The sequence below is a fragment of the Papaver somniferum genome, chromosome 2 (assembly GCF_003573695.1).
Source record: "Papaver somniferum cultivar HN1 chromosome 2, ASM357369v1, whole genome shotgun sequence".
In the NCBI taxonomy this organism is placed as follows: Eukaryota; Viridiplantae; Streptophyta; class Magnoliopsida; order Ranunculales; family Papaveraceae; genus Papaver; species Papaver somniferum.
Window position 1 is genome coordinate 78,139,687 of NC_039359.1, and position 24,476 is coordinate 78,164,162.

The following is a 24,476-nucleotide window of genomic DNA, read 5'->3' on the forward strand; positions in this document are numbered from 1 at the left end:
AAAAAGTATAAACATAATCTTGATCATTTAAACACTTAAGACTTGAATCACGATGCTCATACACAAGGTGTTTTATTGATCATGAGATGCCTTAGAGGTGTCCACGAGAGTTGTAGCAATGCTAAAGTATCTGCGGAAATAGTTCCTGAGCGTATACTAATTCGTACTGGGTATGTATGTGAAAGGGTGCATGTACCTATGAACCAGTTTGTAAATTCAGATTGCCAAGGTACGCATACCTCCCACATTCACGAACTCAGAACACCATGGTACGCATACTGGGTATGCATATCTACCTATGTTTCGGAACCTCAGATGACCATGGTACGCGTACTGGGTATGCGTACCCTCCCGAGTCCAGATTTCAGTAGTTCTGAAAACTTTCTTTTTGATGTTTTCCCAATCGTCATAGATATAAATATCATTGTTAGCGCAACTTTTAAATGATCCACAAACATAGTTCTTGAACAATAAATTATTTCGAACTAAAATTGCTAAGGACCTATGGATATCCATTGCTTGAATATTTCGAGATGTTTAACAAGACAAGATTGACTCAAAGATTCTTCTTTGCAATATCCGCTAGAAGTCATACGTCATAGTCTCATATAGATAAAATGGTAATACTTGTGCGTAAATAGAATGGTTCAGTCTTCACATACCTCATTGTTAATAAAGTTCTTAAAATGTGTTCGTTTGATCTTAAGTCTTCAATCTTCGAGGGTTATTCAGTGATGTCTGATACTCAACTACTGAACTCTAATCCTAGTCTCAAACTTGACTCAAATAGACTAGAAATCAAGATATAGTTTTGTGCATCTAACGTTGACAACAAACTTGAGATAACAAAACTTGCGAGTTCAACCGAGTAGTGCTCTAACAGTTAGATGAGAGAGAACCCCATGGATCCATTCAAATCCTTGTGTTCTCACTATTACCAGTCTGTTATATTTTATTTTATTTTTGCAAGCAACACCCTTATTGACAAAATGTCAAACAAAGTATTTGGTGCTTTAAAAGGTTTCGCTTGTTCATAAATCACCATTAACATACTTATACTACAAAATTTTACTTCATAAAAAACACTTCGGTTAATAATATCTAAGCTAATTTGGTTACAAGGGCCTTGTTTATATTTACCGAAGATCAAATCCCTAGACCTCCCTTCTTCTTAGAAATATTGAACTAATCTGATTGGTAGGATGAATCGTTCTTGAGTTTGTTTAATAAGGTAATTTCCCGGGAACTTTTTATTAACATTCATGAATTTCTGACACCATATGCTTCACTAATGATTGAAAAGAATGAAAGTGCGACACATTTTCACTTATAAATACATTAGATGAGACTCGTTTTATCACTAATAAACTTGTTTGTGGGTATTTTTAGGAAATAAACGTTTTTGGAAGAATTGGCTCGAAAAACTGCTAAGGGCACTCCCCCGAAGAACATTTGCTAAGCGGACCCCAATTTTGGATAAGGGGCGCCCAGTTACTAAGGGGCACCCTAATTGTCATTCACACACCGAACTCGGATAAGGGGCACCCATCTTCTTCTTCGTTTGAATCTGAAATTGGCGGGAATAATTGAGCTTCACGGACCAGAATTAGGGTTTGTAAATTGGAGTTGTTAGAGGGGAACTAAAGCGTTGAAATTTTTTGGGTTTTCTTTCCGAAGCCAAACAGGGCTGGTAAGATCGTTGGAATCGATTCAGTTTGGCTGGTTAGTCCTGTGGAAGAAAAACAGGGAACTTTGAAAATTCGAGACTACTAATGGATTTTTCGGAAGAGTTTCAGTGAGACTCAATCGCTGATTTCGATTGGGATGAAATTGAGAGGCCCAAACAATGCTGGTATGGCTGTTCGAACGAGCCTAATTGGGCTGGATAATGGTATGGAGGCAAAACAGAGGGAAGAAACTCGGATTCTTCTGAATTCAAGTCCTGAGGATTTGCCGAGTGTTTTTAGGGATTTTCTCATACATGTTGATTGTGTTGACCCTGTTTCGTCTAAACAGGGAAGGTATGTGAGTTAGTTTCGAAGAAAAAAGAATGAAACGTGCGATAATGAGAAAACAGGTTAGAAGAGATACACGGGGTTCTGTAGGGGTTGTTTTGGAAAGTTTGAGCATGTTTACAGCGTGTTGACTCACTTTTGAACATTAACCAAGTATAATGGAGTGTGTTTGCAGAAATTGAACGCATGAAGGAGGCAAGAAAGGGAAGAAAATATCTCGAGGATATATTCTTTTACTGCCGAGTAATGGAGGAATATTTGGAGTGATTGAGCGAGATTTCTTGGTGCTGTTGGCTATATAAAGGGTGATGGTGTTGCAGAGAAGGGTATCGAGTGAGAGGGGTAAAGAACAGAGGGTTGCAGAGAAGATTTCTCTGCTGCTGCAGAGAAGAAGAAGAAGAAGAAGAAGAAGAAGAGTTGGCGTCCACTGACTGTCACAGAGAACCGTCGTTAATAAATAGTACTCGTAACAGTCAGTTTGGCATGCCTAATTTGAATTTGCAACAACTCTTGTAACAGTGATTTCTGTAACGATCTTACAGCGTTGCAGATTCATTGTATTATTAGTTTTCTTTAATAAAAACACCATTTGAGCTATGAATTATATTTTTGAGTGTGTTCTTATCATGAGAAGCTAAACCCCGACACTGGTTCGACGGGGGAAGACGAATTTCGTACATGGGTGAATTTATTTTATTCTCTATTTGACTTTTGCACTGATTAAAATAGAATTATGATTTTTATTAATTAGTTATCATTTTATTTGATGGGCCATGCTTGCTTAAATGTTTGATGTCCCATTCTTACGATTTATAACTAATATTTTGAGAATCTACCTTGGCAAAAATAAGAGTCCATGTTGTTTTATTTATTGAGCGATAATTGTTGAGAATAAATAATTGAGCCTTATGCTATGAATTCGGTGAACTCCTAGTCCCAGTAACTTTCGCTTTTGCTTTCTATTTTCATTAAACCTTTAAATTTAATCTTCACAAGTCTTAGAGTTCGAATCCTATTTACAACAACGACAATAAAAATCTAATCATTTTGGTGCCGCCGACGCGGATTTGTTTTTAGATTAATTTTTAGGTTTTTTTTTTGGTACAGTATTTTCATTTTATTTTAGATTCTTTTTTTTTTCTTTTTATGCGTTTCTTTTTGTATTTATTTTCAAAACATTTTGAGGATGATGACTCCTTCTGGGGATACGTCATCTGAGATGATGCTGGCGGAATATAAGCGTAGAAAGTCAAATTATCAGGAAACCTCATCTCAGATGACGCTTGCTGAATATAAGCGTACGCAACGGTATGGAGTTTCTACTCTACATGTGGTAAGTGAAGAATCACCTTTAACAATATATGACAAGTATTACAAACACACACCGCCTAGTTTGGAACAAAGATTGAGAGTTCTTGAATGTCAAAGATTATATGATGATGATGATGAATCTTGTAGTGACTCTCTGTTCCAAACAGAACATATAGATGACCTTGTGGATGATTGTGTGGATGATTTTCCTAATTCCATAGATGAATCCATACCACAAGATAATTCACCCAACTTAGAGGTTGTTTTTAGACCCCTAGACTTCCAAAAGTTTCCTAATTTAGGGTTAGAATTGCGTGCTTCTAAAGTTTTGTTGGATTACTTTGCATCTAAGTACCCAGAGGACTTGCCTATTCCTGATATCGTGCATGAACCAATTGATATTTCCCCAGTCCCAATAATATCCCCATATTTTGTTCTATACTCACTTCCATGTGAAGTAAAAACTAGGTTTGGGGGTAATCCTCTATTTCATACAGTTTCAATGTCACCATATTTTCATAGCATAATTGTGAAGTTTTCGTTTGTAAATACTGTATTTTGGGTTGATCCCAAAATTTTCAGGCTGTTAATTTTTGGGGATCCATTTCTATACATTCCAGTAGGTATATTTATTTTATTTTATTTTTATTTTGGTTTACTTTTTGCATTTCCCATCTTAATATTTGCGTTGGATGACTCAATTACACTGAGGACAATGTAATGTTTAAGTGTGGGGGAGTGGTTAACTTTTTACTTTACTATTTCAGGATTTTTTCTTGCAAATTATGATCAGTTGTGTAGTGGGTCTAAAAAAATAACAAAATTGTTGTTAGGGTTATGACCAGCTGTGTAGCGGGTTTTGGAAGAAATTTTTTTTATGATTGTTAGGGTTATGACCAGCTGTGTAACGGGTCTTTTCTCTTTTCTTGCATGTTATGACTAGCTGTGTAGCGGGTCTAGAAAGAAGTTTGTTGTTAGGGTTATGACCAGCTGTGTAGCGGGTTTTTTCCCTTTTCTTGCATGTTATGACCAGCTGTGTAGCGGGTCTAAAAAATAAAATAAATAAATAATAATATTTATATGACCAGCTGTGTAGCGGGTCTGTCCCTCTCTCTCTCTCTTATTATATGACCAACTGTGTAGCGGGTCAATTTTCTGTTTTGCTCGAGGACTAGCAAAATGTAAGTGTGGGGGAATTTGAAAAGCACGAAAGTGCGACACATTTTCACTTATAAATACATTAGCTGTGACTCGTTTTATCACTAATAAACTTGTTTGTGGGTATTTTTAGGAAATAAACGTTTTTGGAAAAATCGGCTCGAAAAACTGCTAAGGGCACTCCCCCGAAGGACATTTGCTAAGCGGACCCCAATTTTGGATAAGGGGCACCCAGTTACTAAGGGCACCCTAATTGTTATTCGCACACCGAACTCGGATAAGGGGCACCCATCTTCTTCTTCGTTTGAATCTGAAATTGGAGGGAATAATTGAGCTTCACGGACCAGAATTAGGGTTTGTAAATTGGAGTTGTTAGAGGGAGACTAAAGCGTTGAAACTTTTTGGGTTTTCTTTCCTAAGCCAAACACGGCTGGTAAGGTCGTTGGAATCGATTCAGTTTGGCTGGTTAGTCGTGTGGAATAAAAACAGGGAACTTTGAAAATCCGAGAATACTGATGGATTTTTTGGAAGAGTTTCAGTGAGACTCAATCGCTGATTTCGATTGGGATGAAGTTGAGAGGCCCAAAAAATGCTGGTATGGCTGTTCAAACAAGCCTAATTGGGCTGGATAATGGTATGGAGGCAAAACAGAGGGAAGAAACTCGGATTCTTCTGAAAGTTCTGAGGATTTGCCGAGTGTTTTTAGGGATTTTCTCATACATGTTGATTGTGTTGACCCTGTTTCGTCTAAACGGGGAAGGTATGTGAGTTAGTTTCGAAGAAAAATGAATGAAACGTGCGATAACGATAAAACAGATTGGAAGAGATACACGGGGTTCTGTGGGGGTGGTTTTGGAATGTTTGAGCATGTTTATAGTGTGTTGACTCACTTTTGAACGTTAACCGAGTATAATGGAGTGTGTTTGCAGCAATTGAACGCATGAAGGAGGCAAGAAAGGGAAGAAAATATCTCGAGGATATATTCTTTTACTGCCGAGTAATGGAGGAATATTTGGAGTGATTGAGCGAGATTTCTTGGTGTTGTTGGCTATATAAAGGGTGCTGGTGTTGTAGAGAAGGGTATCGAGTGAGAGGGCTAAAAAACAGAGGGTTGCAGAGAAGATTTCTCTGCTGTTGCAGAGAAGAAGAAGAAGAAGAGTTGACGTCCACTGACTGTCGCAGAGAACTGTCGTTAATAAACAGTACTCGTAACAGTCAGTTTGGCATGCTTAATTAGAATTTGCAACAACTCTTGTAACGGTGATTTCTGTAACGATCTTACAGCGTTGCAGATTCATTGTATTATTAGTTTTCTTTAATAAAAACACCATTTGAGCTATGAATTATATTTTTGAGTGTGTTCTTATCATGAGAAGCTAAACCCCGACACTGGGTCGACGGGGGAAGACGAATTTCGTACATGGGTGAATTTATTTTATTTTCTATTTGACTTTTGCACTAATTAAAATAGAATTATGATTTTGATTAATTAGTTATCATTTTATTTGATGGGCCATGCTTGCTTAAATGTTTGATGTCCCATGCTTACGATTTACAACTAATATTTTGAGAATCTACCTTGGCAAAAATAAGAGTCCATGTTGTTTTATTTATTGAGCGATAATTGTTGAGAATAAATAATTGAGCCTTATGCTATGAATTCGGTGAACTCCTAGTCCCAGTAACTTTCGCTTTTGCTTTCTATTTTCATTAAACCTTTAAATTTAATCTTCACAAGTCTTAGAGTTCGAATCCTATTTACCACAACGACGATAAAAATCTAATCAATGATAATCTATCTTTATGCAGACAAACTAGTTAAAAAAAAATAGACGACTTTGCATAGTTGACCTGTTGTCCAGCTCATTTTGAGTAGAGAACAAGGCCATCTTTGAGATTGAGTCTTAAAAGTTTGATCATTCAGTACACCCAGTAGAAAAGATAAACTGCAGAACAAAAGGTAAGAGATAACTTTGACCAATTTCTTCATTCTTTACCCATTATAAACTCCCATTACCACTTTCTTCATCAATCAAGAAAGACCTTGAAAACACAAAATGAAAAGACACAAAACGAGAAAACATTTTTGTTTAATACCTCTCCCATCTAATAAAAAACTTGGAACCATCGATAATAGAGAAACAAATGATATTCATGCAGTTCATAATAGGGGAGATGGTGCTCGAAAGGATTTTAAAAGATAACACATAGACCCTATTCCCACCTTATCGTGGGCTTTGCGCCTATCGAGTTTAAGAAAGTCTAAGGTAGATAAATAGTGGTCCATAGAATACATAATGACGAGATCATCCTTTCTCTTGAGGTTAGTAATATTGTCTTGAACTGTTTTATTTCTAATGTATCTTTCAAGTCGTGCTATATTGAAAACATAACTGCGAACCTGTGAATGAAATATTTTACTCTAGTAGTGAGACATGATCATAGTATTAAGAAATTAGACTACGAAGTATAATGCTTATCTTTTAAACTTCGTAGATATGACATCGACATAATCATATGAATGCTATTGTGATTATGTGTATGGGTACAGTTGAAGATTTCATCCTAGGAAACAATGTTTTACATTTGTTTAAAGAAAGTACATTTATGAACTTGTTTTATGAATCGAAAGGGAAATCGCCAAGCTTATTAAAAATCAGACAACAACAAAATTGTTATCTCTGCATCACCAGTTTGTCGCACATAAGTTGTTTGATAAATAGCCTGAGCCACCTGAGCTTTTGGAGAATGTTTAGCCGAGAAAGGAAGAAGTGAAACTGAAGTCGCTGAATAGTTTTGTTGCTTTCCATTGTGGCTCTTATTGCAGGAACCATGTTGATAACATCAGTGCCCACAATAAACCAATGCCTTCGGAAGAAGCTCACAGTGTACGACAGTGAGTTAATGGTGAAATAGTGTTTGTAACATATTTCTGAAGTCATAGATTGGGGACATCATTCGGGGATGCATAGGTACGCGCAGCGTGAGTGATACGAGAAAACTAAATTTAGAAAGAAAAATTCATGACGCGAACCATTGGACCGAAACCAAATCCTGGGGACCGAGGAGTATCTAAGCCGTTCTCAAGTTCCAAAACGTTTAAAGGTGTTCAGGAAACAACACAATTATTGATCATCCCGAACTCAAATTATAGGACTCCTCTGCCAAGGTGGTCACCTGAAGCCACGTAACAGAGTACGGAGGAATCTGTCCGCCACGTGATACTAGAGATTCTGTTCGCCTTACACGTACGCGCGTGTCATGTGACATCATTCTTCATTTTTCATTTTGTCGTGAAGAAATTCAATTTCTTTTATATTTTAAATTCCTCTTGATTCCATTAAAAAAGTAAACAAAATTCCTCCTTGCGACCATTTGATGTTCACAAAAAGAATAAACAAAATATCTTTCAAATTAGTAGGTCACATGACACCCTCATGTTCTAAGCTCGTTAAATATACCCCTATAGTTGTACCAAGTTATTTTTCTTGCCATTACGATCAACGCGAATTTATAGTTTAGTAGCTAAATACTGAGATTAAACAGACAAGAAATCAAGAAAAGGACAACACAAATCGGTGGCATATGGTCGCCTAGCTTTCGGATGTTGCATCCAGGGACCGAACCGAAGAAGATGGGACAATTGTGGTCCGTAAACCGCACTTGATATTTTGTATTTTTGTTCAAAAATTCTTAATAGCATCAGAAAAATAAATATTCCCAAGTAACTTGGGATTTGATAGCTAGATGAACTTGTAAGTTGCTGTAACAACGGTTTGTTTCCAAGTTCAAGGCATGCCATCTTCCAAGGCTGCTGATGGGGTGCTAGGTTAAGAGGGGGTGTACAAAATCTGTTTTGTTTTATATGAGAAGTTATTTTGTTTTATTTTTGTTTTTGGTACACCCCTATCTAATCTGGTACTTCCCGTTAGCATTTTTGCCATCTTCATGCACTAGGCTCAATCACGCACAGTGGCGGAATCAAGATTTTAGAAGGGGGGCTAAAAAAAGAAAATCCCGCTACAATATTGTTATTGTGAGCTAGTATGGTAGAGAATGGTAGAAAAAGTAGTTTGTGAGATACAAAACAGGACTGTTACCATTTTATCGCAGAAAGTGCTGTCACCCTTGCTTCCATCATGGTTGTCGAAACGCCCATTCCTTTAAAGCAACCTGCATTTCTAAGATAACAATGAACTTGTCAGTTGACGGACCAAAGTTTGATTTCAACTGATCTTTCTGGGAAATCTTCATTACTATTGAGCTAAAGTGAACACCATCAATACAAAAAAGTTTTCATTATATATAATATAATAGATGTAGTAGTCAGGTTGATACAAATATACAAAAAAACAACAGATTTACCAACAAAACCCATCAACCAGCATTTAGATCATCATCTATTCCTTTAGTTTTACTTTTCGATCCTTTCGAGCAATAAACAAATCAATTATCCGATCAATACTGATTTTTCGTGCAAGGATATTTTCAATGTTTATCATCATGCAATCTCTAAGAAAGTTTGCATCCATTTTGTTGCAGAGAGCTGATTTAACATTTGACATTGTTGAAAAATACCATTCCGCACTTGCTGTAGAAACAGGAGAGTTAATATAAGACGAATCATCCTGTCAACTAAAGGATAAACATCTGCCTTTCTTGTTTCCACTAGACGTCTACATAATTCAGCAATAATTGATAAGTTCTTAAAACCAGCATGCTTGACTACATCTTGCCCATAGTGGTATAATTCATTTCTCAAAGTATGTACCTCTTGTCGACTGAAATCGAGAGGATAAAACTTTTCAGCTAGAGTACAAAGATTTTCTACATGGAATGCTTTGAAAGATTCTCGAGGATCCAAACATGAACAAAGAAAAAGTAACTCCATTGTATCCTCAGGAAACCTTCCAACTAATTCCGCGATCTGAAGATCAATTGCAGCATTAAAAATATCATGGTGATAATGATGATCTACAATAATGTTATCACGCTGCTGGCAAGAACGATCTGTACCTTGCATATAAGGTGCAGTCATATCAGGGATGTCGATACCTTGGAAAAGTACCTATTTGATTAGCCCCTCTACCTGTCTCAAGATCACCATTAGCCAACCTTTGGTTAATATCATCTTCTTGAGCATCTTGGAAAGATCCTAAACGCAGTGAAGAAGCAGTGACAAAATTAACAATATTATTTAACATTGAAAAGAAGTCCCAAAGTCTACCGTTTTTTTCAGCTGTGTGAACAAGAGCTAACTGTAGCCTATGTGCAAAACAATGAACATAGTATGCATATTTACAATCTTTAAGAAACAAAGCTTTTATCCATTCACTCGACCTCGCATATTGTTAGCACCATCATAACCTTGTCCTCACATGTTTTCAATGGCAAGATTATAACGATTAAGAATATAAATTATACCTTTTTTGAGAGTTACATCACAAGTGTTTTTCACACGTTGAATATCGAAAAAACGTTCTTGAACATACCCATCACTATCCACATACCTCAAAACTAGCACCATCTGCTCTTTATCTGAAGCATCTTTAGATTCATCCACAAGTATGCAATATTTCCTATCTCCAATTTCTTTTCGAATCTTGTCTCTGATTTCGTTAGAAATAATATTCAAAATCTATTTTTGAATAGCAGGCGAAGTATAAGTAGAATTTTTGGGAGCATTTTCTAGGACAACCTCTTTCACCTTGTCATTGAGTGTGGCGGAAAATCTAACCATCTCAAGAAAATTACCACGGTTCTTTGAATTTTTCGACTCGTCGTGTCCTCTAAATGGACACTGTTGAAAAGCTAACCACAGGGCACATTGAACCGATATTGTGAATCTTAACCTGTTTCTCCGTATAATCTCTATCGACTGTGTACGGAAAGTAGTGGAAATATGTTGCTGTGGATTCTTTAAATTCTCACCTGCTTCTACAGATGTGAAGTGTACAGAATTGCTACTTCCCATGTGTGCCAAAAATGCACATTTAGCTCCATTTTTAACGTTATGCCAATTTCTAACTCCTTCAAAAGTGTACTCTGGTCTTCTTGGTGGATTTTTCTCAAATAAATAGCAATAGAAACAGAACACATCATCTTTAGCTTTAGAATATTCTAACCAATGAAATTCACCAAACCACTTCGCAGAAAATCGACGATCTTGGATTCCCATTGGAGTACCTGGATACTTAGAAAGTTTTATTCTAATACGCCCCATTTGTAGATAAGCTCGGCGAACTTCATCACGTTTGTTAGCCGTATGCTGCATTATCGGTATACGTAATCCAGGATCCCGTTCTAAAGAAGTAACATACGCACTATCGGCAACTTCAGGTACGATTCGAGTATCCAATTCTTCAAGATCAGTTCTTCGAGTACCCTCAACTTCTTCAAAATCAGTTCTTTGAATACCCTCAACTCCATCAGTTCTTTGAGTACCCTCAACTTCTTCAAAATCAGTTCTTCGAGTACCCTCAACTTCAACAGTTCTTCGAGTACCCTCAACTTCTTCAGGTTCACAATTTACAACTGGAACTTCATGATTTCTAGCAGATGATGGAGACGAAAACAGCACATTACTAGTTGCTGCTTCAATAGTTTTGAAAAATTTATGCATAGTATTAGTAGCTCTTCCACGTTTAGTCCCTTGACAAGGAGTAGACATTGCAACCTGTAGTAAGCATCACAAGTAACTTGTTATACAATAGACAATTTCAATAATTTCAATTTTCATCAATTCAATTCTCAATTAGAAGTCTCAAAGTAGAAAACCCAAACCCTAGAATTACAATTACAAATTCAATTTTCAATTATCAATAATAAACATCAACATAATTTAATTCTCAATTAGAATCAACCCCTAGAAAACAATTAACAACCTTGAGTTTTTACTTTATTCAAAATCAGTAAAACCTAAATACCTAATTTAACACAAAACGAAATAGCTTTTAGGAATTACAAACTTATAGAATTACTCTTGATTGACATGTTGATCATAAATAAGTAAAGAAGAAAAATTCTTACCTATTACTAATGATCGTTCATAACCCCATTCAATTCCAGCCACGAATTTCGCTCACTTTGTTTATCGTTGTTCTATATTCTAACAGTAACAAAAGCACCGATTGGAACATGGAACATTAAAATATTTAGACACGTAACTGGGCTTGGATGCTTTGACTAATTGGCTTGGACAACTGATCTCTTTAATCACTTGACGGACTTTGGTGGACTAATATGATCGAGAGGTGGACTAAATTCCTTTTTAACCAGTGGACTAAATAAAAACAAAAATTCAACTAAAGGGTGAATTATTAACTTGTTCTAGTTTTATGAGAAAAAGGGGCTATAGCCAGGTTTAGCCCCCTTTACTTCCGCCCGTGATTCACGCATGATATAACAAGCCAGAAAAAGAATATCTTCGGTGATGAACATGCGCAATCAGAAAGTGTTGAATCACTTTAAATATTCGTAGGTGTGGAAGAATATATTGTCAAATCTTATCTCTTCTGCAGACATCTTTACTCTTCCATTAAAGATCTAGATAACACAGATATAGACGCTACTGCGATTGTCTCAGTGCATCTCAGTTTTTCGAATCATCTGTGAAAGAAATAAAGTACTCTTCTTGTTAAAAGCAAGTAAGCAACAACTAAATGGATTGAAATGGAACACATGACATGACAGAAAAATCAAAAAGTTTAAGGGGTATTCATGATATTTTGGTTTGAACAAAGAAAAATAACCCGCTATAAGATATTTCACTCCTCTCCGACACCAAATGCACCGTTTTCCGGCAAGCAACAATCATCATCTGTTGTCATCTAGCACTCTCCTAAACCGTTGATAAGTAGAAAACAAAACACAAATGTTGACGCCTATCAACTCTTTTGTTTTTTCATGGGCTTTCAAAGCAAACCTCCAAAACGGAGCCAAGGCCCATCATCAAACCACATCTCGTCGTAATGTGATCAACGGTTAAGATCAATCTTACAAATCACCAGGACCCACATAATATTCCATGTCATTCACTAACGTAGGACCAAAGAATATCCCCCTGTGGTCCTACCAACCGAAAAAAGCTCAATGGTTACCTCGTAAATAACTTCAAATTTAAAGTCCTTTGTTATAAGACGTCAGAATTTTTAGACACATTTTTTGGAACTAAAAGAAAATTAAGATAAAACAGAGAAATCTGAATCCTGGTGGTCTGTCATAATTTTCTCTGGTTCTCATTTCATTTTTATTTCATAAATCAAAAAATACAATAAAAAAATCCAAATAAAATTACTTCAGTTTCGATTTTGGTTAAATTTGTTGTTGTATCAGAACTTAACCAAATGAGGTTGAATCATCAAGTTTGATAAAACAGTTTCTGATCCATTTTGTTAGGGTTGTTTATAATCCAGTATACAGTGAGAAATCAGAGAAAGATCTGTTTTTGTTGTTAGGGTTTGAGACTTTGAGTGATAATAATAATGGGGAAGGTAGCAGTGGGAGCTACGGTGATATGTGCAGCAACAGTATGTGCAGTTGCAGCTTTGATTGTAAGACATAGAATGAAAAGTTCAGGTAGATGGGCAAGAGCTATGGCAATATTAAGAGAATTTGAAGACAAATGTGGTACTTCACTTGGGAAATTGAGACAGGTTGCTGATGCTATGACTGTTGAGATGCATGCTGGTTTAGCTTCTGAAGGTGGTAGTAAGCTCAAGATGCTTATCAGTTTTGTTGATAATCTTCCCACTGGGTCGGTACCTCTAATTTCTTTTTTGCTTTTCTTTTTTAGTCATATTGAATTTTGGGTTTTTAATTTTATTGGAAAAGGTGATTGCTTTTTGTGCTTTTCCATTAATGGTGATTTCTAAAATTTATGTTTTGATGAAAATCTTGCTATTGATGGGTAAAAGGTGATTCCTTTTTGCTATAATTTCTATGGGTTTCTTTTTGTTGCTGTAGAGATATTCATTTTGGAACTTTGAAATTGTGGTAAAAAAGATAGGTATATTTTTGGGAAGTTAATTTGCATGTGTAAATTAGTATTCGATTGATTTGATGTTTTTTCTGTAGGTCTATATATGTTGAATGGAAGTTTTCACTTTTAATTTTGGGAATTTCAGATAGAAATTTTAAGAATAGTGCTGTTACTGTAGCAATCTCCTTTTTGTGCTTTCTTTCTTCTAATGGTATTGTTTGACTTCTTTGTCTAACAAAAAGAGAATATCATGTAAGTGTGGATGTTTACTGGAGTAACTGGAGATGGGTGAAATTTTCCTTAAGTTGGATACAGTTGACGGAGACTTGACAATTGAATATCATGGCTACTAGTGATTCTTATTTCTTTTCTGATAGATTTTAATTCATTTAGCCTCGTCTTTAGCGGACATTTGTGCTTCAGCCGATAATTTGATTGCTTAGTCCATCAATTTGCTGAGTTCCTCATATATCAGAGTTAGATACACGGTTCTTGACCTACCAATTTCTGCAAGAGTGCCTTTATCTCTCTTTGTTTGACTAGAATTATCCCACTTCATGTCTCATTACTTGCATGTGGGAAGGGCCAGTGAATTGGTTTGAAATCTAAGGTTCTTTTTCTACTTACCGATGGAATTGGCGTTCTAAAGATGGAATTTATTACCAGCAATGAAGTAGGAAAACTTTCATATGTTGTACTGGTTTGGAGCGTTTAACATAGTCATTTCTCTACATTGTGTTGTTGAGAGCGCGAATAGTTTTGAAAGATTATTATCCAGTTAACTGATGTGTTCTGTTCTGTTTTCTAGTGACGAGCACGGATTATTTTATGCACTGGACCTTGGTGGAACAAACTTCCGTGTATTGCGTGTACAATTGGGTGGAAGGGAACGACGAGTAGTTAAGCAAGAATTTACCGAGGTGTCAATCCCTCAGCCTTTAATGGTTGGGAGTTCAGATGTAAGTTTGAGTTCAATCCAACCTTATTGATTCAGATTTCTATGGTTACCATCTAAACTTCCAATCAAATAATTGTAATTGCAGGACCTATTTGACTTTATTGCAGCTGAACTAGCAAAATTTGTTGCTACAGAAGGTGAAGAATTTCATCTTGCTCCTGGTAGGCAGAGGGAATTGGGTTTTACATTCTCTTTCCCAGTAAAGCAGGCATCCATTGCTTCTGGAACTCTTCTTAATTGGACAAAAGGATTCTCAATAGACGATGCGGTAAAGATATTAACCTGGGTGCTATTTCAATCTTGTGTTTCCTAGACCCGTGTCTAATCTTGGTACTCTTAATATCTGTGTAACTAGGTCGGTCAAGATGTGGTGGCAGAATTGACAAAAGCCATGGAAAGGAAAGGGGTTGATATGCGTGTTGCAGCACTTGTAAGTTTACAGTGGCCTCTTCTTGGCTTTGATCCTTTCAGAATCTTCATGTGAATGTACATGACCGGATAAAACTTTCGGGTGTTTGTTGAGACTTGAGATAATGGATTGATTTACTGTAGGTTAATGACACAATAGGCACATTAGCTGGGGGTAGATACTTCAATAATGACGTCGTTGCTGCTGTGATATTGGGTACTGGAACAAATGCAGCTTATGTGGAGCGTGCACATGCAATTCCCAAGTGGCATGGACTTTTACCCAAATCAGGAGAGATGGTTAGCTGTTATCTTTTCTTTGTTTTTCGATCACAATTTGTTCTGCACTTGTTTTCTGTAGAACAAAAATATTTTCTTTCTGGTTACTGGAGGACAGGTTGTTCTACATTTACTTTATGTTCTTGAGTTAAATCACTTACCTTCTGTCTAATGGTAGGTTATCAACATGGAGTGGGGAAACTTCCGGTCGTCACATCTTCCTCTAACAGAATATGATCATTCTTTGGATCTTGAGAGTTTAAATGTTGGTGACCAGGTAAGATTCAACTGTAATTTATGTTTGTCTAACAATCTCTTAACTTGTCATTCTTTTCCAGAATATTAATCGCTTTAAATCTGAACTTTTGATGTCAACAGATTTTTGAAAAGATAATTTCCGGGATGTATTTGGGAGACATTGTACGAAGAGTTTTACTGAAAATGGCCGAGGAAGCTGCTTTCTTTGGTGATGTTGTTCCAGCCAAACTTAGAGTTCCATTCATATTGAGGTATTCCATAGTTGCAGCTTTGCTTGCACTATACTGCTCATCTTTTTGCTAAGCAATATAGTCTTACTGTACGACCTTAATTGGAAACTGGTTGGTTACCCTTGCCACCCTAGGCTATCACAGTGCATAGTGGGGTGGGGTTGTGGCGTTGTGGGGTTTTTGTTGTTACTGCTTGTGAGTCTGTGACCATAAAGTAGGAAACAACATGGTCACTAATTTATGATTTGATAGCTGCCTAGGCTAAAGGTTTTGTGGTTGAAGAAACTTGGCATTCAGTTTTGTGGCTTCTTATTAGTTACCAGCTGCACCCAGGTTGTACATCTATATTCAACTAATTCGATTACTGTTTAGGCTTAGCAGTTCCATAATAGAAAATTGAAAATGACATGAGTCATTCATGAAAAGAATGTAAACTTCTTGAAAATTCATGCTTGTACTGAACTATGATATTTTATACCTCAAGTTTCTGCTCAACCATCTTCACTTTAATGTAACGTCAAACTGCAATATCAGAGTACCTCACATTATATTTGTGGAATCTGCAGGACGCCCGAAATGTCCGTAATGCATCATGATACATCCTCCGATCTCAGAGTGGTGGGAGCAAAACTGAAGGATATTTTAGGGGTATGGGTTTCTGACTTTTACTTGTCCGAAGTAACCTTTTCCTTCTGAATATACATTTTAATTTGTCAACCAACCACTTGCTGTAAGAGACTTTTGTGGGCTCTCATCCTCCCAAAGAAAACTGGTTTTGTTCTTAGCACTTTCGAGCTACAAGTGATTTTGCCATTAAACTAGGTCCTCCGGTTAATGATACTTAATGATAATGATGTAATAATAGTTTTTTTTTTAGAGTACGACTTTCTATTTGTTTTTTGGCCAGCGTTTATGCACACCTACAGCGTAGTTAGGAGAAACTTTCATGCTGATGACTGCATATATTTCTCTTTTTCCATGTTTCAGATTACTAATACATCTTTAAAAACAAGGAGAGCTGTAGTTGAACTCTGCAACATTGTATCAACACGTGGTGCTCGTCTCTCCGCTGCAGGGATTTATGGCATCTTAAAGAAATTGGGAAGGGATGTAGTGAAGGAAGGTGAAAAGCAACAGAAAACTGTGATAGCAATGGATGGAGGTTTGTTTGAACACTACAAGAAATTCAGCCAGTGTTTAGAGGACTCATTAAAGGAACTATTAGGTGATGAAGCGGCAGATAACGTTATTGTTGAGCACGCCAATGATGGGTCAGGTATTGGAGCTGCCCTTCTTGCAGCTTCTCATTCCCAATATCCTGAACTTGAAGATGCTGTCCAGGAAAGCTAAAGTTGACCAAGTAGGGAAAATTCCCTTCTTTCGCATTTCAGTAACCTTATGATCTTTTTCAGTTTTCGTGTTACCTTGTCAAGTCATTTAGGCTTTTTCATTTCTTCTTTCAGAAGTAGTTGGAGTACAATTACAGTCAAATTTATGGTCTTCTCATAGTGCGGCATATGAGATTATATGCTATATATAAAGTGTATAATTGCAGAACCTGAAAGTGGCCGTGATACTCTCACTTCAGCCTGCGCCTTTCTGCTACTTTCCCCTTTTCATTTTCCAGCTATATTCCATTATTAGCAGCGGTGCAACTGTAGGATGTATGTTCGGAGCTCTCTGAGTTGGTGAATAAAATGGAGAAAGCTGGTATTTTTCAATGAGTTACTGTGTTATTATTATTGATGGGTATCTGTACATGTCCTGCTGCTCTCTATTTTACTGCGATAAAAAACTGAAAATGGTGGTCTCCACTAATTGACTGCCTCTGCAAGAGTCTTTACATCCTGTGGTATAGATGCAAGTAAATAGGTATTTGGAGGTGGGCATACGCAGAAAGGAGTTGCAACACGTTCAATATCCCAAACAGACACTCTACTTGGCCGCTCTCCCGGCAGCAGATTCATGCCACTATTCAAAAGCAATATATCAAGGCTTGGAAATTGTATTAAGCCGAGTTCCTTGATCTGTCATGGAATAGAAGTCGGTATATATGGGTAGAAACTCTTCCATTTCACTGGTTCCGAATCACTAATACCAGTGACTGTGCCAAGGTAACTGTGTAACCTGGACTCCTCTAATGCATTGAAAGTATCACTTTTCCTGAAACGGAGGTATTTGTTGAGTGGGGTTATCTGGACTTACTACATTTGGGCATGACTAGCGGTTCATGCATGTAATCTCATTCCCTTGTTTAGCCAAGGCTAGTGGGTGGGAGTGGAAGACAGCTGAGCTACATCCATTTATGTCCTTCACTACAACACTTCAACCACTTAGCCGCACTACCAACCTACCTAACTGGCATTGTATTGAGATGAACACTATGCCATGAGGTTGCATTGTGATTAGGTTCCATGGCTCAACATGAGAAAAGTTTGTGCATTTCACATTCAAAATCTAGACTTCAAGGAACCTTATTCAGTGAAATATATTACATGATCCATAATTCACAAGGGGCATCACTTATGAAAACCACTCTAGCAAATGAAGCTCGCGATACTTGCACTCTTACTTGTGTGCTAAACCAGCATCATTGTTGCACCCTGCCTAGTCATAAATGACGAACCATTAAGGTCTACGACAGATCTTGCATTTAGGCCTACGACAGACCCTGCTCGGAGCTACTCACATTACAAACACCAGCAGGTCTTCGCTTTTTGGGTGGAGAACCCCGGTCTGCTATGCATGTTAATGCCTGGAGCTAAGATTTAGCAATGCAACACTCTAAAAGCTAAAAGCTAACAATGTGACACTACAAACCATCACACGTTGTTACATACCAAGCTATCGTCACAGTCATCTGAATGCCTCACTGACCGTCTGCTTCCCTTGCTTCCTTTGTGGTTAAAAAGATTACGTTCATCGACAAGGAGGGGATTAACATCTTCTTCAGTCTTCATTGTGTTCTTAACTCCATGAAATCCCTGTTGAGGTCCACACTGGAGCAGGATTTCCAAAACCTCGTTCATGGTAGGTCTGGTTGAAGGCGACGTGCCAGTACAAACAAGACCAAGTTTGAAAACAGAACTGATTTCATCCAAGTAACAAGGCTCCTTGATCTCTTCGTCAAAGGCATCAGTAATAGATTTTCCCTCATCAAACCGATACCTCGCCCATTCTACTAGGCCTGTATGTTCATCTGCTCTATTGGCTTCCCTTCCAGTTGCAAGTTCAAGAAGCACCACACCGAAGCTATAGACGTCAACCTTCTCATTTACTTTCGTTGTGTAGCCGTATTCTGCAATCCAAAATTCCAAATAAATGAAAATTGTGAGTTTTAATGTAGGAAGTTTTTTAGCAGAAGTGAATCTGGAACCTAACTAGTGTTTTATCTAACTACTAAAAAATGAAATTAGTTCGGAAAATGCATAAATACTTAGCAAGGGGAAGAACCTCACCGGGAGCGAAATATCCAAAAGAACCCGCCATTGCAGACATTGTTTGAGGCTCTCCATGCTTGTCCAACAACCTGGCTAATCCAAAATCAGCAATCTTTGCTCGGAACTCGTGATCTAACAAGATATTGCTGGATTTCACATCGCGGTGAATGATCGCAGGAGAACAGCTATCATGCATATAGCAAAGCCCTTGAGCAGCTCCAATCGCAATTTGTAACCTGGTAGGCCAATCCAATGCAGCACGACGTACTGAACCAGACCCCGGGAATCCTCTCTTCTTTGCATGAAGCCATTGATCCAAACTCCGATTCTCCATGTATTCATAAACAAGGAGCATTGAATTATCACAAGCAACACAACATAGTAATTTCACAATGTTCAAATGTCGGATTGTACCCAAGATTTGAACCTCTGCTTGGAACTCCTTCTCGAGCTGTTTATCCAACTTCCCTTTGTTGAATATTTTCTTAACAGCTACAGATTCCTCTATACCACTAATATCAACTCGATACACCTTCCCCGAACCACCGCTACCAATCATATTGTTCTCAGTCAAACTTGACAGGATGTCTGATTCTGTGAACTGTAACCTGTGGAAAGAAGTTAGTTTCCAAGTAGAAATATCTCTTTCGTTCCATTTCCTTCTGAAGTCTCTGAACGCAAACAAACCGAATGATACAACACCAAGACAAATCACTGCTGTAATGATCAAGACCACTATTAGCACCTTAGAAGATGACTTGTTGGGATTTTGGTATGGTTCAGAAATGCAAGACGGAACACTTGGCTCGAGGTTGTGCCCACAAAGGCCTGAGTTGTTCATGAAGCTATTCACATATGCAAGATTATCAATTTGGGACGGTATTCTCCCAGTGAGCCGGTTAGACGAAAGATTGAGAGAGGTGATAGTCAAAAACTGGCCAATTTTAGATGGAATTTCACCTGACAAAAGATTTTCTGACAAATCTAGTACAATGAGATTAGAAAGCTGGCCAATAGCTTCAGGAATTTCACCAGACAGCTGATTCCGTGAGAGATTTAACGAGTTAAGAGATCTCCAAGAGACTATCTGAGATGGAATTTCACCGGATAAAAGATTTTCTGACAAATCGAGTTCAATGAGACTAGGAAGTTGACCAATAGCTTCAGGAATTTCGCCGGACAGCTGATTACGTGCAAGATTCAAGAAGTTGAGAGATTTCAAAGAGATTATCTGAGATGGAATTGGACCTGAAAGCTGATTTCCATAAAGTGATAAAGTAAGCAGATTAGACAGTCCACTTAGTTCCCCCGGAATCTCACCGGAAAACTGGTTGTTCTTCGCCTTGAACACAACTAGACTCGACTGCGACATTTCTTTTGGAATACCACCTGAAAACCTGTTGTTATTAATCTCAACTATCGTTAAATTGGAAGCAAATTCATCAGGAAAACTACCCGTAAACGAATTATCGTTTATCATTACAGTAGATAAATTTTTCAGCGACCAAATACCAGCAGGAAATTCCCCAGAAAATCTATTCTCGTACAGCTTAATCACATACAAACTGTTGCACTTCTCCAATACTTTCGATATTCCCCCAGTTAAATGATTCTCGTAAGCAGCAATTCCTGTCAATTCACCACCAGCACAAAGATTCTCCGGCAAGTTCCCAGTCAACTCATTTTCTGCCACTTCAAAAGTTTCAAGCTTGGAAAACAAACCCATATCTTCTGGCAAACTTCCATTAAGTTTGTTTGTGAATAGCCGGACATGTTTCAAAGATGGAAGCTTTGCTAGACCAACTGGAACTTCTCCAGACAATTGATTCATGTATAAATAAAATATCTCCAACTTCTTTAACTTCCCGAGATCACGAGGTAATGTTCCGGTTAGTTGATTCATCGACAAATCGATTTCAACTAAATTCAAGCATTCAATCTTCTCAGGTATTTCTCCAGACAATTTATTGTTATAGAGAAATAAATAAGTTAAACTCTTGAGTAAAAATAACTGATTAGGAATTTTTCCATCTAATTTATTAGTATTAAGATCTAATGTTACAAGATCAGTTAAACCACCAATACTTTCAGGAATTTCACCAATCAAATTCGAATTTGTTCCCAAGAAAACCTGTAATTTCTTCAATTTACCGAATTCTGAAGGAATTTTCCACTCTGGAAATGAATTATCATTTAAATTCAATTCTTCTAGGTTAGAAAGATTACCTATTTCAGCTGGAATTAACCCATCAAGAAGATTCTGATGAAGATAAAGTGTCTTTAACCCTGAGATTTTCCCAATTGATTTTGGAATATCGCCGGTGAAATTGTTTCCACCAAGATTCAAATCTTCAAGAACGAGAAACCTATCGATATCAGAAGGAATTTGACCAACTAAGCAGTTCTGAGAAAGATCTAGCTTTACCAAATTTGAACAATTCTGAAGAAGAAAATCTGGGAAATCTCCGGGAATAAGATTCCATGCAAAGTCAATCTCAGTAAGATTTTTCAAATCACAGAGAAAATATGGGATTTTTTCAGTGATATTCTTCTCAACAAGTATAATACTCGTTACAGAGTTATTTTCATCACAATAGACTCCTTCCCAATCCTCACAATGAGCTGAAGATGAAGATGAAGTTATCTTCCAGGAATCAAGAGATGGTGGGTCTTTCCATTGTTGTTTAAGTTTCAGTAAGATTGATTGTTCTTCATCAGAAGCTACCGTGACATTGAAGAAGAGAAGAAGGAGAAGAACACAGGGAGGGTATGATTTGAAAATTTGATAAGGGTTTGAGGGTGTTTTCGACATCGAGGCAGACCTCTGGTGTTTTGCCGGGAAAGTCTTTGGTAGTGTGAAATCTACAAAAATGAATTTCAACGGTTTTAGTTTATATGGGGAAATGCGGATGAGGGATGGATAAAGTTTGGTTGTTTAATTACGATTTTGTGTTTGGTCTTTACTCTTTAGTTTATGATTGGTTTGTTTAGTCAAGTAAATCTGCTTAGTGCGTGTTTAGTGCTGACAAAATGATGGTTAGGAAAGAAGTAATATAGAAGGGGCTTGTTTTCGTCCTAGGCTGTTTTTGGATGTACACTGAGAAGCTTTTCGAAGCCCAAAACCAAAACTTTGTTTAACGATAATATTATACAACTGCTTCTAGAAATAGGAAAGTCGGTTTTATATGAAATAAAATAATTTTGTTTTTGACTTCATCCAAATAAATCTACTTGCTTAGTGTGTACTTAGTGCTGACAAAATGGCAGCTAGGGAGAAATAATGTAGACGTGGCTCGTTTTCTGATGTCCGATTTGAGATCTAATCTAGAGGTGTATTGGTCGGATACCTGATTTGTTAAGCACATATCTAACCGGAGTTTAAAATTTTCTTACAACTGGGAAATGTTACACATACCTATTTTTATCCTGCAGAATAATCTGAGAGGGAAATGGACGGTTTATGACGCGTTCTCAGCATTGGGATCATCAAAGTGGAGCCGGGCCATACGTTTAAGGAGGGATTTTTATCGGGAATGTTAATCAGTAAACCTAACATTTCAGCTTACAAACAATAAAATACTCCATGATGCTATCATTATTTCACTTTGGTCTATTTTTAAATTAAAATGAAAAAGTTATGGTATTATTATTTTTAACATCACAAGTAATATTTAACAATTTTTGAATAAGATAAATCAGACCCAGGTAGAACGATTGAGATACGCGAATCAGTCGAGCTATCATTAGCAAATTACTCTGTTAAACAAAAATGATAGCAGAACAAATTGAACCTACCCATTAGTAGAAAGTCAGTCTACCTACAAAAACCAATTGAACAAATTGAACCTACCCAGTAAGTTTCTTATTTTTGTTTGGGAAACAACAGGTCCACAAATTGTCAACATGATCAGAGATTTTTTCCAAAACAACTATCTACAAGAACAAATAAACCACACCCACATCACTCTCCTACCCAAAATCCCAAACCCAACAACCCCTACCCATTTCAGGCCCATTGGTCCTTGTAACGTAGTTTACAAAATCATCACAAAAATCCTGGTTAACCTCCTCCGACCAATTTTAGAATGCATCATCAACCCTTATCAGAGTGCTTTCATTCCCAAAAGATCTATCCATGACAACATTGCAATTGCTGGTGAACTTTTCCATGTCATTAGATCAACACCTCCGTCCAAGCACCCAAAAATTGCTCTCAAACTGGATATACGAAAAGCATATGACTCCCTCGACTGGTCCTTTATAGAGCAATCACTAAGGAGACTTGGATTCCCAGAATCTTTCATTAAATGGGTAATGACCTACATCACCACAGTGACTTACTCAATTAAAGTTAATGGATCAGCATACGGGCACATCCAACCAACAAGAGGCATTCGCCAAGGTGATCCACTCTCCCCATACATTTTCATACTTTGTGCTGAGATTCTATCCACCAACCTTGGATGCTTACAACAACAAGAGAAAATTAAAGGTCTGAAACTGTCGGCGAAAGGTAACCATATTCCCCATCTGTTATATGATGATGATTTGCTCATATCATGCGTTGCGGAGCCACAGACGTGCATCAACATTAAAGAAATACTGCATCGATACTCAACATCTGCAGGAAAACTCATCAATACAGAAAAATCCAATATCGTGCACCACCCGAGACTGTCACCAGATGAAGTAAATGGGCTACGCAGTTTGTTATTTGAAATACCAACTACATCGGAACCTCCGACGTATTTAGGGATACAGTTCAAAAAGGGGAGAGCTATGGCTAACTTATTCGCTGACCTGTTGAATATAATGGAAAGAAAAGCCAAAGGATGGATTACCAAATGTGTCAACCAAGCTGGCAGATTACTATTGATCACAAAGGGGAGAGCTGTGGCTAACTTATTCGCTGACCTGTTGAATAGAATGGAAAGAAAATCCAAAGGATGGATCACCAAATGTGTCAACCAAGCTGGCAGATTACTATTGATCACAACGTCCTAGCAACCAACAACAAACCATGCCATGCAAACTCAGCTGCTGCCAGCAAATGTGCACGACAAAATGGACCAAATCATGAGGAATTTTTTTTTGGGACATGACAAACAGGAAAGGAAGCTACATCCAATTGGCTGGAGGAGAGTGGCAAAACCTAAGCACATGGGAGGCACAGGCATAAGACCAACCAAGCAACATAACCAGGCCTTACTCATGAAGAAAATTTGGCAAGTGCAAGGTGACGAGAAGTCAATTTGGGCTACCATGAGCAGAGACAAGTACCTAAATAGCCAACTGATACTTTCCATACCAATCAAAAAACCAAAACCATCGGCGAGCCCATTATGGAAGAGTTTAACTAACCTAGCTATTTTTTTTGCAGGAACACAGTCACTCAAGAATTGGAAATGGCTAAAACACTTCGATCTTATCAAAATGGAT

The 24,476-nt window shown here is 37.4% G+C and overlaps 4 protein-coding genes across 8 annotated transcripts; 1 reads left to right on the plus strand and 3 right to left on the minus strand.

Annotated features, from left to right (window-relative positions):
• Positions 1-8,607: 8,607 nt before the first annotated feature.
• On the minus strand, positions 8,608-11,549 carry LOC113353592 (zinc finger MYM-type protein 1-like). Of its 4 annotated transcripts, none has more exons than XM_026597144.1 (4): positions 11,514-11,549; positions 9,995-11,160; positions 9,553-9,639; positions 8,608-8,657 (listed from the first exon to the last, which is right to left on the minus strand). In XM_026597144.1, the coding sequence occupies exon 2, from the start codon at positions 11,152-11,154 to the stop codon at positions 10,123-10,125; it is 1,032 nt and encodes a 343-aa protein (XP_026452929.1). In that variant the 5' UTR covers positions 11,155-11,160; positions 11,514-11,549; the 3' UTR covers positions 8,608-8,657; positions 9,553-9,639; positions 9,995-10,122. The 4 variants fall into 4 exon arrangements, with proteins under 4 accessions (XP_026452929.1, XP_026452928.1, XP_026452927.1 ...); XM_026597143.1 differs by lacking the exon at positions 8,608-8,657 and adding an exon at positions 9,392-9,411 and having other exon boundaries at positions 9,501-9,639; XM_026597142.1 differs by lacking the exon at positions 8,608-8,657 and having other exon boundaries at positions 9,485-9,639.
• LOC113351439 lies at positions 8,986-10,011 on the minus strand. Its single transcript, XM_026595424.1, has 3 exons — positions 9,863-10,011; positions 9,553-9,749; positions 8,986-9,500 (listed from the first exon to the last, which is right to left on the minus strand). The coding sequence occupies exons 1-3, from the start codon at positions 10,009-10,011 to the stop codon at positions 8,986-8,988; spliced, it is 861 nt and encodes a 286-aa protein (XP_026451209.1).
• Positions 11,550-12,682: 1,133 nt separating the features above from the next.
• Positions 12,683-17,321, plus strand: LOC113348122 (hexokinase-1-like). Of its 2 annotated transcripts, XM_026591827.1 has the most exons (10): positions 12,968-13,239; positions 14,273-14,423; positions 14,508-14,690; positions 14,778-14,852; positions 14,975-15,130; positions 15,288-15,386; positions 15,488-15,618; positions 16,164-16,245; positions 16,585-16,957; positions 17,061-17,321. In XM_026591827.1, exons 1-9 carry the CDS (start codon positions 12,968-12,970, stop codon positions 16,945-16,947), a joined length of 1,512 nt encoding a protein of 503 aa, XP_026447612.1. In that variant the 3' UTR covers positions 16,948-16,957; positions 17,061-17,321. The 2 variants fall into 2 exon arrangements, with proteins under 2 accessions (XP_026447611.1, XP_026447612.1); XM_026591826.1 differs by having other exon boundaries at positions 12,683-13,239; positions 16,585-17,321.
• A 721-nt stretch (positions 17,322-18,042) lies between these two features.
• Positions 18,043-21,920, minus strand: LOC113348121 (receptor-like protein kinase 5). The gene is made up of 2 exons (XM_026591825.1): positions 19,056-21,920; positions 18,043-18,895 (listed from the first exon to the last, which is right to left on the minus strand). The coding sequence occupies exons 1-2, from the start codon at positions 21,847-21,849 to the stop codon at positions 18,420-18,422; spliced, it is 3,270 nt and encodes a 1,089-aa protein (XP_026447610.1). The 5' UTR covers positions 21,850-21,920; the 3' UTR covers positions 18,043-18,419.
• Between the last annotated feature and the right edge of the window lie 2,556 nt (positions 21,921-24,476).